Source organism: Lynx canadensis, chromosome C2 (assembly GCF_007474595.2).
Source record: "Lynx canadensis isolate LIC74 chromosome C2, mLynCan4.pri.v2, whole genome shotgun sequence".
In the NCBI taxonomy this organism is placed as follows: domain Eukaryota; kingdom Metazoa; phylum Chordata; class Mammalia; order Carnivora; family Felidae; genus Lynx; species Lynx canadensis.
This window is the reverse complement of record NC_044311.2, coordinates 23,309,533-23,322,814: the sequence shown is the minus strand read 5'-3', so window position 1 is coordinate 23,322,814 and position 13,282 is coordinate 23,309,533. Positions and strand designations below refer to the sequence as shown.

Sequence of the window (13,282 nt, the reverse complement as noted above, 5' to 3'; positions counted from 1 at the left end):
CGCATGTGAAATGTATATACAGAAACCTTTAACTTCTCAGTCGATGCAGAGTGATGCATAAAACCCTATAGTTAATTTTCAGGACTGGAACACTAATCTTGACAGTAACCTTTTTATGTATTGTATTAATGGCACAGAGGCATTAAGCACCTTTTTATAATTTTCAATAAAATGAGCATTTACTGAACAATCTGTCAAACTGCTGGCTCCCTATTCTTTTACATTTTTATTTTTTGAGAAGTGTAACTTCATACACTCTGACGCCCCTCCTCTTTCTCTGTGTCCTGTCTGCCTGTGGCCTGAATTTCACAGCAGTTTTTCATATGCATGTGAAAAACCCAAAGGTCAAACTTTAATTTTGGATCAAATGGAATCAACTCCATGTTCAAACACAATTTTAATGGAGATTCTCAGCAAATGGAATTTTCTTTTAATCCCAAAGGATATCAAATACTACAAACAAGCTCTAAAAGGCATCATATGAGATGGTGACATGGAACGAATTTGTTGAAAATTAACAGGTAGTCCCCCATCTGGTATTTGGGGGTGGGAAGGAAGGGAAATGGGCTTGAATTTATGAGAAGCAAATGGCAGGATTTCTAAGTGTAATACTCTGTTTGTGCATGTTAGCTTATGTTCCCCAAATCTTTCCCTCTGGATCCTCTATTGCTTTCTAAGCCATTCTCTTGGGAGATACAACTGGGGCATATTCGGAATCTCAATTTGTTGAGAGGAGACTAATCACTTATAAATTTTACTTAAACTCCAGTTGTCATAGTTATGGCTCTTGCCATCGTGATCAATTCCAGTGCCTGAAAACGGCATCTTCACAGAAAGTAACCCTTGTGTCATGCTAAAAATGGAATCTCAGTACCAACCTCCAATACAAAAGGAAGCACAAAGAGAACACATCTAAATCTTTTTGAATTTTCTGGCGGTTCCTAAAGATGAAAACGTGACCATTCCAAAGCACAGAAATCGTATTTAATTATTTAAATACCCAATTCATAATTTTTAAAGAAAATGTTGGCTCACAGTTCACATGGTTTTTCCACATAAAGTAATTTTACCTAAGGCCCGGATAATACCTTCGACCAGATTCTCTACTCTGTTGTTTTGTAGAAGTACCTATTCTAGAAATGTTTACCATCCTGAAACCTTCTTATTCAAACTAATTGAATATATAAGTAAAGAGCTTAAATTAGAAAATATTTGTTAAAGGTGTATTATGACTAAGGGTATGTAATATTTCAAATTAATTGCACAGCGGCTTACTTTGTTCATCTGCAACATGAAGGGGATTGAATTAGATAATCTCCAGGGTCCCTTCTAATGGCTTTCAGAGTCTATGAAATCTACATGTATTCCCAAACAGAGGTCCTGTAGGGTCTTCTTCAATGACTTAAGAAGATTTACCTGTAATACACATCAGCCATTCACAGGCATTCACTGCAAATGCCCCAACTACAGTGTTATTTTTAGGAAGGTTAAAGTCCCCTGGTTTCTTATTTATAATGTGATTATTAAAAATACACCCATCATTATACATTAAACATTATCCTACTCCAAAAAGAATTTTCACGAGCTTTTCATTAGATTAATCTAAATCCAATGACTTATTTTACAGCAAAAATCGTTTCCTAAGATTCTAAATTTTAAGCAGTCTGCACCAACTTGGCAATTTGAGGAATGCTTGCTTATTCTTTCTCTGATGGTCCTTGCATAGTTAAATCTCTCATCCTCTATGGAGATTACAACTTCTAGTATCTGTACTTAGACACAGCACAAGAAAAAGTAACAAATTTGTGTTAAATGCCAGGGGTCCTAAATAAAGCATTCTGAAAAACTTTAAGCCACGGAGTAAAAGGACTGAAGTAGTTAGAATCCATTTTTTCAAAAGTAAATACAGTTGACCCTTGAACAACATAGGTTTGAACTGCATGGGTCCACTTATATGCAGACTTTTTTACAGTACAGTAATGCATTTTCTCTTCTTCATGATTTTCTTAACATTTTCTTTCCTCTGGCTTATTTTATTGTAAGAATATAGTAAATAATACGTGTAACATACAAATATGTGTTAATCAACTTATATGTTATCTGTAGGGCTTCTGGTCAACAGTAGGCTGTTAGTAGTTAAGTTTCTAAGAAGTCAAAAGTTATACGTGGATTTTTGACTATGCAGGGGGTCAGTGTCCCCAACCCTGTGTTGTTCAAAGGTCAACTGTACTAGAATTAGGCTCTGTAACTCTTTACAGATTTTATAATCCTTCTCTGCATTCTTTCTTCATATGAACACTATTAAGATTTTTAAGCCAGACTGCCTAAAACTTGGGGAGAAAAGACAGCCCAGAATTTAGCTTTTTTATGGAATGACAAAACTCTCTTTGGGAATCTCATGAAACCTGTGGAAGGTCTCTCCACATACACTCCCAAAAGTAACTTACAATTTCTGGGTCTGCACAAATCCTCAGAAGCCTATCACAGAGTTGATGGATCCCCTCATATCTGATCCAAGATTTCACAGGAGACTAAGAGCTAAATCATGCCTTGATTTCTGTGTTTTTAAGTTACTGTTAGTTGTTAACCAAGACTTTCTATGTCTACTCAATAAAGATAAACCAATGTCACCTCTGGAATAGGTCACAGAGGAAAGTCAAATTAATCTGGCTCGTCTTTATCAATATTATGAAAATGCTTCACAGTTTTGGAAACTGCCATATTCTGGTAATCACCTCTTTAGGAGTTATAGTGAAACAGTAAAAATGTTGCACAGGTTGGACATCGAGAGATAATGTGCCCCGTCCATCACTGGAGGTATGTGCTCCAGGCTGAGCTGGTGCTCATGCAGAAGGGTGGACAAGCCGGGTCCCTGGGGCCCATTCTGGAATGGCTGAACAGTTATCTACACTTGCAGCTCTCCCTAAATTCAGGTGATTCTGGGCCTTTATACAGTGGACTTTTACACATTATGTGTTTATAGCCCTATACAGAGTCTCCAATGCCAAATGTGGACTTTAGAACATCAATTGAGGAATGGACATTGTGAGCCCATATGGGGTGGTACTGACTGTTAGCATTTCTATGTTGGCAGCATCAGCATCTTTGAATATAAATCAATGGACTGTGCTATCGAAATTTTCCTTCTTTACATCTTTACATTATTTTGAAACACAAGAAATGGACAAATGGAACTAACGGTAAAAAAGCATGGATCTCAAATATAACACAATTGACCCAAAATGAAAAGTATTAGCCATGCTGAAATATATGTTTGATAGGGAAGAAAAATTTCAGACATGCATATAAATACATCGTTAAAAGGCTGTGCTTAACAGTGACATATAATTAGATCTTTGGCAGCATATTTTACATCTCTGGGTCCCTTGTATCTCCAAGGCCACTGTTCTGCTTACAAACATGTAAATTTGTACATATATTCAAGAACATTATAACATAAGCAAAAATACAAGACAGCTTGGAGTATCAGTAGATTTCCTTACAGAAAAATTCAGAATTTGCTCTCAGTTAGATAAACTAAAAATTCAGAAGTGTAATAGGAGAAATATTTTGTACAGTAGGATATTATAGATCAGAGTATCTATGAACTACTACTAATAAAACTACTGACATAGTTTATTGGTTCATGAAATTAACACGGCAAAAAGCCTATGAGGCATCAGCTTCATAAATATTCCTGAGATCCTACTGTGTGCCAGGATTTACAACTGTGGTGATGAATCAAACTTAGTCCCTTTGTGACAGTTAATCACAAGGTAAGGCGAGCCTAGTTAGTCTGCACATAATCTCAGAACAGCATGGAAAGTACTATGATGGGTGCGCAAAGGCAGGATGGAGCCCTGAGTGCAGGGAGTGGGGGTGAGGGGAGTTCACGAAAGGACACGAGACAGGCTCCCACCCACAGCACAGTCCCCTGAGGCATCTTTATGCTTTTTGGACACTGTCTAATCTAAGGTACCTTATTTGCTTAACTTGCAAATGGACTTATTTAAAGTGCAAGGTTTGAGCCTTTCCCCACTGCCATTTAAAAATACGTGGGAAATTTATAATGATTCAAAGGATGATGCTAAAAGTGCCCCTCACAGGTGAGAATGGACTGTAACACAGTCCTCTGCTTTTTCCACATGTGAAAAGTTCTTGGTTGTTTCCATAAAAAGTCTGCATCAAAATCTTCTTTGGAGCAGCAGTTTCTTAGATGACTATATAGCATCCCCATGTGTAATTGCAACCTCTCAATCATCATGTTGTAGAAAAACAGCCAAAGTTATTGTACACTTTAGAACTGAGCAATGTTCCAAATGTTTAACAAGTAGTATTTCACGTAATTCTCATAACAATCCTGAAAAATTGGTGCTATTATCTTCCTACTTTATAGATGAGGAAATTGAGGCATGGAGAGTCACTTCCCAGAGCTGACAGAGCTAGTAATGACAGAGCTCACATTCTTGACTCCTAGGTAATGAATGGTACAAGCTCACTAATTAAAGTGATGGCAAAGAGCAATGACACGCAAAGACTCCCATAAAAAGTGACAGAATGAAGTTGCTAAAGAAATATATCACACCAAGAAATAGTTCCATTAAGAAATAAAAAGAAAATGAAATTAGGCTCTGTCCTATGTTATCATAACCCAGGAGTTTCAACACATCTGGAAATTCTATTGTGTCGTTTCATAAAGTTAATACTTGCTTCAGGTACCTCCACGTTTTTTAACTGCCTGGGAATAAAGGCTGGATTGACAGTAGAAAGGGACAAGCCTAGGACAATCAGTGGTACCCAAGGATGAAGTGAAAATGTGATCTCAAAGGGTGCTAACAAAGCGTTAATCTTTTCTTAACTTTCAACCTATCATGTGGTTTGCACCTTTAACCCCTCTGAGGAAACTAAATTAGATTAGCATTTTTATGGGAAAATACTGCAATAAAGATAATATTTTTTTTAAAGAAATAAAGAAAATGATGATGGCTAAAGAGGATAAAGTTTTAGAGTAAAAATAAAGGAAAAAAAAAAGACTACTGAAGGATGTCTGAAAGATGTCAGCTACCTTCAATGAAGAATTCTGCAACCTTATGAATTGTCCGTGATGAAACTCCAGCACCCCATAATAATACTGCATATTAGAACACAATACAATCTTACATTTCTGAAGCGCCCTTCATGCAAGCATCCCAGGGTGCTTTACAATCATTATGAGTTAAAATTAAAACTGAAGCACATACAATTCCTAATAGAATCGTTTTAAAAATGCTAAACAGAACAAATAACTTTTAAGTCTAGATTTAAAAGTCCCAACAGCCAGAGCGTTCCTTACTTCAATTGGCAATGAGCTGCAGAGCCGGGCTGAGGCTCTCTCCTGTTATGTTAAAGGCTCTCTTATGTTTTTTATACTCCGAACACGTTATGATCGAGCAGTTTCCAATGAAACAGGAAAAAAAAAATTGGGTGCGTGTATCTATTTGTTTTGATTATTCCGAATTTAAGGTCTTTTGTTTATTTGTTTACGAGTCTGGCCAAATCTGACACGAAATAAAGCAGGTTTAAAAAGCAAGTCCAGACAGAGCCCAACTTGAAATTTAAGTAGTAGTTGCAAAAAAAAGACACTCAAAAGCACTCTAAAACTAGCTCTGTTTTAGCAAGAAAATCAGATTTATTAGCATGATTCGGTTAACTTAAAAAAAAATTAGAAAATAGCGTTTAATAGGCTTTTTCCAGGCCAGGTCTATACTCCTCAACCTTGGCAGTATTTATTATTCTGCAAGTCAGGAAAAAAAAAAAAATAGGGGAAATGCTCTCATGATATGGTAATTTTCCTTGCATTAGTGATTTTGAGGTCAAAGGAAACCTGTTCAGATCTAAAACAAAGCACAGGTAAAAATCTATTAAGTGAAAATGAAGTACTTACACATTGTTAAGCACTCTCTAAATTGGCATGGCTTAAACTCTTTTATATTTTACTATTGTGAAAAGATAGCAGCTATAAAATATTTGAGATCAATCCATTTTAAGTTAGATGCTTTATTAAGTTTGGCTTTTTTGATTAATATATCTGAAAGGTTACAGAGAGCTAACATCAAGCTACAGTAAAATCCTTATGTATCTAAATCAGCTAAAAATGAGCCTGCTATATGAGACTTAGGAAAACTTGCAATTTGGAGCACATTTTTATTCTTCTATTGTAAATTCTATACATTATAATATTAACACAGAGCAGATGACTAAGTTCAAAGAGAATGAAGAATAACTAGTTCCAATAGGAAGGCAGAAAAAAATAAGTAGCAATTCACACTACTACCCATATAAGACTGGTTTACCATTTCCTTTATGAATCTCATTGCTGAAAATGGTAGTAAAATCCAATCAGTATCAAGTACTTCAGTGCCTGGCAAAGCAGACGTTCATAACCTTGGATACCCACGGTCAGTAGGGTAAGGACTGCGAAAAGTCCTAGAATTTAAAAAAGTTTATGTATCCAATAAGATTTATGTATTCTATCAGGAACGGGCAAGTACAAAAACCTACAAGCACATCTCAAACAGGAAACGCTCTATTTTTAAATGGAGTTGGGCAGTTATATCCTCATCTATCATATCAGGCCAGTGGCTGAGGAAGGTCTATACTTGCAAATAGACTCAAGAAATTAAAGTGTCCACTATTTCCAATGCAAATTCCTAACATTGTCTTGGGGTTCAAAATAAAAGCCTATTAGCTCAATTATACCTATTGATTCAGATGGATGTGACAGGATGGGAGGAGGAAGTGACTGCCATAGAGCTAGTAAACTCAAGCCTTTTGGAACCTCCAAAACACCCGTATCCCAGAAGTTAGTCCCTGTGCTCTAAACTACCCTATCACTTCTAAACTAGGGGCATGAAACAATAATACTTTCAAAGCAAGTCAAGGTGCAAACAACAAAATCAAAACACATCTGCTAAACCAAAATTTCAGCAATGAGAATAAATGCGATTGGAAAACCGTAAGTAGTTACCAGTACTTCACGGAAATGGAAGTATTTTACAAAACGCATCAAATTAATTTGAGAAAGCCTTAAAAAAAAATCTTTCATCTATATATGACCAAGAAGGATATTTGGTTAAGCTCACAGGCTCTGGGTGTGAATTCTCTCTCCTCTGCTTTAGCAGCTATGTAACCATGAGACTCATTTAAACGCTGCCTCGGGTTCCTCCACTGTGAGTACAACACAAACTATATTCCACTCAGGGTGATGGACTTGCCCATCCTACATCAAAAGCACTAAATAAAATTATTATTTCACTTATGAAGGTGTATCATCCTTATTACCACATAGAAAACAGGAAGCCTGTCACACAGCAGACTGCCAATACATAGTTTTGAATGAGTTAAGTATGTGAACATGTGAATAAATTTCATAGGGTTAGACTCTCAGATGAAATACAATATATGAATATTGATGTTGGGTGCTGTCTAGAGAGTGATTTTTTTAAAATTTTTTTAAGTGTTTATTATTTTTGAGAGACAGAGAGAGAGAGAGACAGAGCGTGAGTGGAGGAGGGGGAGAGAGAGACACACGCACAGAATCCGAAGCAGGATCCAGGCTGTCAGCACAGAGCCCGACACGGGACTCGAACTCACTGACCAGGAGACCATGACCTGAGCCGAAGTCAGACGCTTAACCGACTAAGCCACCCAGGTGCTCCCTCTATAGAGTGATTATTAATGCTATTTACAAATTTTCAAAAGTGTCATTTCAGTCTAAAAATTATGAAACAATAATGCAAAGTGCAATTTAAAAAACAACGTATTCATAGTATAACTGATATGGATTTTTAAGTTGTTGCTCTGGTGCTATGCATCATATAGACTGAAAATCAACTGAGCACAGAGGTCTATTAGATGCTTATGGCAGTGACTGTCAAGTTTCATAGAATCAGCATGATCGAATGGTAAGCTTCAGGAGGGCAGGTTTACCTGTCCTACCAATACCTAACAGAAAGTCTGACATATATTAGATCTTAGATGCTCTCAGGAAAAGGAAAGATGATTTTATTCAATACAACTTCTAAATGAAACATTCTTAGGAGGGAGGGGAGGGTGGGTGACGGGTATTGAGGAGGGCACCTGTTGGGATGAGCGCTGGGTGTTGTCTGGAAACCAATTTGACAATAAATTTCATATAAAAAAATAAATAAATGAAACATTCAAACTTAAATACATTTTATATATATTTTGCTACTTGAAAATAAAAATGATGCTTTTCACTTACTTCATGTAGGACTAGGGCCTGGAGCTACTGATCTCTAGGCGAGAAAGGAAATAGTAATCCAATCCCTTAACAATGTGAAAGTCGTGATGGGTGAGTGTGTGTGTGTGTGTGTGTGTGTGTGTGTGTGTGTGTGTGTGTGGTGGGGTAGGGGTGGTAAAAATGCACGTATCAGATTATAATTTCTCAGGAATATCTGATCTAAACATTTTTAGAAGAAAGACATTAGTTAGGCTGGGAGAAGTAATCATTGACCTTTTAACAAAATGAATGTATCCTTATACTGAATGTATATATGTTTATCCAGTGCTTAAGTTCAATTTCTAAAACTTCAGGGAAAACTAAAATGAAAATGAAATGTTTTATTGTAAATCAAATGTTTACTTCTTTTTAAGTTCCCATTTACCTCCCGAATCCATACACTCAATGTTCTTATGACCACAGGCTTTCTTGTCCCCAAGCCAGATTGATTCTCTCCTTCTTACTTGCAGTTCAGAATACAACGCCCACCTTATCCAACCACATCCACTGAAAAAAGTAAAAGTAACAAGAAAGCGACCAAGAAAGCGATCGACTTCGGCTCCATAAGGAGCTAAGTGTTTGCATCTTAGCATGTTTTTACAAAATTAAACACGTGGTACAAAAACGTAATAGATGGATGTCAATCTATTTGGGCAGATTCATGATTTAGGAAAGCAGTCACAGAAATAAAGGCATAGTTATAAATCAAAGCACATGCACCCTTACGGAATTTCTGCAGCTGGAGAAAACCTTGCAAATGTTATCACACATTATTGCACAAAAACATTAAGTGTGCATTTTAAAATCAACACACTCTAAAATTTATCATTGGGAAAGGATTTTGGGGTCAGACACTAACCAGTGTTTTGACTAACCTCTAGGCTCACTGGCTTCTTCATCTGTCCAAGGAAGAGTCTGGGTACAATAAAAACCTAGTTTGAATATTCCAAGGACATCTGTCTAGCAAGTGTGGGGCAATCTTCCTAAGAGCACTGGAGGCAAGGCTTCTCAGGCACCCCAAGCACATTCCTGCTGGATTCCCATTGGTTTTCCCTCCTGGACTCTACTCTGTAAAGGGAGTCAACCTAGGGTCGTCCATAGGCTGGACATTCTGCTAAGCATAATATTAAGGGGCCCTGTAGCTATACTTGCTATTGAGGTATTTTATCATAGTAAACAAAACTCTCAATGTACAGCAAAATGTGCATGCTAGACTTTTATACTCAAAATTCTCAAGCAAGTAGATGAAAACTCCACAGGCGGTGGAGGGGGGCTAAACAAGTCTTAACATGAGTGTTTCTTCACGTCACATTCCATTTTGTGTAAAACTGAGGCAATATTTACTTGCAAGGCATTTTTCACAATGCCATCTTCATCACTGTATCTCAACCACAGGGGAGAGAAAGAGTTGTTTTGCCAAGCTCAGCATATATTTTGGGCTAAGGCCTTACAGAGCCTGGTTTTCTCTTCTTTAATAACTTATGACAGAAAAGAAAATAAAGAAGCAAAGGGAAACCAGTTCATTATTACAACGTTCCAAATTAAGTATTATGATCCACGGACTCATTCTAGAGAGAGAAATAACCCCCTCATTTAAAGAACAGGTCGCATTTTTTTCATATTAAGCATTAAATTGATCTCAAATATCTGTTGCCACTGGTAAACCACACGTAGTTTTTTCGAAAGATATTTTTAAAGAAAGGACAACTGTAATTACAACTGATGTTGAAGTTACAGCCTGGTTTCACCACTTCACGGTTACAGCAGGGGCTCCAGCTTACACACAGCCACATGTTCTCCTAAACGCGTCTCCACAGAAGTTCACCAACGGAGGACTCCAAAACCAAGCCCCGAATTTCATTTGGTCATTCTGTTTAATGTTATAATTGTCTGTATTCAATTCATTTCCCATGATAACATTAAGTACGTTCACAATTATATTTACAGGCTATAGAGAGGTAGAGTTTACTGGCTGAATGTTGATGTCACTGAACAATCAGTTCTCACTGCTTACATCCATAAATACTTGTACTAGCCTTCTCTTCTCCACTTCACAGTAAATGCCTGAAATCGTTGCCTGAATTTCCTTCCAAAATCAATGGGACATTTAGCAACATACTGGGGCTATGTAGGTCTTAACTTTGAATTCTAAAAAAGTTTATTTCTAGGCCATTTCAAATTTTCAAATGCTAGTAACCAAGTGACATTATCTGGAGTTGTCTGCGAAACCCAAAGTCCCAGATGTAAGAGTCACCTGCTTCATTATATCATCCTATTGATTTAACTGTGTTTAATTAATTTAAATTACTTTTATTCGATGGTTATAAATTCACATCCTCCCTACTCCAAGGGTGAGCACATCCTCTCTACTCCAAGGGTGAGAGAGGGAAGATAGAAGGAAATAAGCTAAATGACAAAAAGAATTTGCCCTGAACTCCAAGAAACTGACACCTGCAACATGAAAATTTTTTTACCTATGGCTACAGCTTACCTTATAATATAGAAAGCCATAATTAACTATAAATTTAATTCACTTGCTTCACTCCTATAATCGTTAACAAATATCAAAGTAAAGCCGATGGACTGTAATGCAGCAACCTGGGATACATGGAGTTTCCATAAGACAGTAGCACAAAAGCCCGCAAGCTTCCTTCTGAAGGTACCAGTACCTTCACGAGCATCACACTGGAAGTATATTTTGAGAAAATCTCAAGAGCAGAAATGTTTACAGCAGAGTCATACGGTTCACATTCAAGTGACTGACAGACTAACACTCAGGATTACATTCTGAACTTGACATAAAAGGAAAACTTCAAAATGGGGTAAAAATCTCGTCGGATCGTACTTGAATCATACTAGATCACGGGATGACCTCACATCGGGTTTGACACCGGGGGATGGCATCTTGACACAATTAGGTAGCGACTACACAAGCAGCCCATGAAGAGCAGGTTCACAGCACCCTTTCTTATGTGAAATCAGCCAAGCGTGATCAAAAATGTTTGGTTTGAAATTTAGAAAAAGGGGCAGTCTCCATCTAGAGTTTTAGTTATGCTTCACCAAAATTCTTTCTAAAATATCAAATACAATAATAAATCTTTGTCTCATTTCAAGAGTCTCTGATAACATGACGGAATCTCAGAGGAAAAAATAAAATTCCACCAAAGAACAAAGCAAAACAAGTAAACCAATGCCACAGAACTGGTGACAAAACCCCGAGCACCACTCAACCTTTAGTTACAGGGAAAAAACTTCTTATTTTTATGATTGTTTATACGAAATGCTTTTTTTCCTCCTTTTTTTGTAACGGATAAAATATCTAGAAACTGTACTCTTTTTTTTTTTTTTTTATTGAGGTAGCATGGCGAAGTTTTCCATTAACACTTACACTGCCACTCGCGCTCACCAAAGGTTACTGGAGGTTATACAACCTTTACTCTCTCTTACATAAGGACACTCAGGAGAATGCAGCTTCCATGCTCAGAGAACTCAGAAGAGGAATCTAAAAACAAGCTAAGGCAGTCTTCTGCTGAGCTGTTTCTCCTTTGCTCTTTTCCCCAAGGGAGAAAAAGCGTAACGGCGCTGTCCAGAATAAATCAGGCATATTGTTACAAGTCACCAGTGGTCAAGTCACCTTGCAATTTTGACAGACCTGCTTCAGATACCAGTGGCTTTCGACTATGGAGCCCCATCAAACCTGAAATCAGGGCTGCCCATGATGGCTTATTATTTATTACATGCTATGCTAAGTACCTGTGAAAGGGGGCACTCCTTGGCCAACGAACTCTGATTCATATCTTTCAGTAAGTCCTTCAGAGCATTCCTTACTGTGGTGTGCGACCATTGTTCGGGAGGCAAGTCTTCTAGTTTGGGGCAACTATTTGAGACATAGATTAGAAAGGGGATTATTACAAGATTGCATCCCGCTGCAGAACATTCCTTTAAGACAGACAGATTTCATTTTGCGCATCAAACAGATGCATCTGGAGATTGCTCTCGGTCTCCTGATTGTTCCGATTAGTTAATTACTTTATACAACACATCTGCTGTATCGATGCATGAATTATACATCAGCTGCCTGTGGTGGCTATTTTTTCACGTTACTTCTACCTTCCTGCTCTGATGCGCTTGGGAAGACAATTTAAGGTGTACTGCTTTCTCGCGAGCCATCGTGAAAAGCATTAACGTATTAACCGTTTTCCTTTCGTGACTCCGTTCATACGAATTAAAATGGTAAAAAAAATATATATATAAATAAATGAGATCGCGGCAATAGTGAATAAGGCATTCTTTCACAAAATGTACACAGATGGCACTGTTCATGATATGCAAAAATATTTTTCTCTTAAGTAAACTTTATGTAAAATGCCTTCTTGTAATGCATCATTTAATTGACTAAATATAAAAAGTCTTGTCTTTTGATATCCTGCATAAAACCTACAAATTTGGGGGTGGGGGGGAGCGGGTTTTCAATATCCACTGAAGTTAGGAAAATAAAGCAGAAGGGGCAAAACAATGAAATCAATTTGGATTTACCTTTCTGAAACACCCAGTAAATGCACATCAAAGGCTGACCAGACACGCTTTATTTCCAAAGAGCAGGCACGGAAAACGTTCTGCCCTAGAACTGCTGTCCTGACTCACCTGTGTAACTGAATTTTCAATGTGACCACATGATACACGTCTTGAAGCATATCTGCTACCGTAGCATCAGGGGCGTCTGTCACATAAGATAGTGGCACTGGATTCCACTTTCCGACCTGGATTAGCCCTATTCCAGATAAAGAGAATACATCACTAAATATTGTACCCTTCAGATAATATTTCCAGCAGGAGGTTGTCGTTGTCCTTGTTTTTTACGCTGCCCCCACCACAAGCAATACTGTGATTTCTGTTTGAATGATTCCCTTCCCTCTAAAAGGCAGGTCAATGAAAATATTCACAGCTTAGCTTTCCAAATTGTAAAATTATGTAAATGACTGAAGGGTTGTTTATTATTTG

At 37.4% G+C, this 13,282-nt stretch overlaps 1 protein-coding gene across 7 annotated transcripts in view; it reads right to left on the bottom strand.

Annotated features, from left to right (window-relative positions):
• Positions 1–13,282, bottom strand: part of SATB1 (SATB homeobox 1) — a 103,582-nt gene that overhangs the window by 61,356 nt on the left and 28,944 nt on the right. For all 7 annotated transcript variants that reach the window (XM_030330147.1, XM_030330146.1, XM_030330148.1 and 4 more), the window contains 2 exons: positions 12,926–13,052; positions 12,035–12,158 (listed from right to left, as the gene is read on the bottom strand). In XM_030330147.1, coding sequence (XP_030186007.1) covers positions 12,035–12,158; positions 12,926–13,052 — 251 coding nt within the window. The remainder of the gene's footprint in view (positions 1–12,034; positions 12,159–12,925; positions 13,053–13,282) is intronic.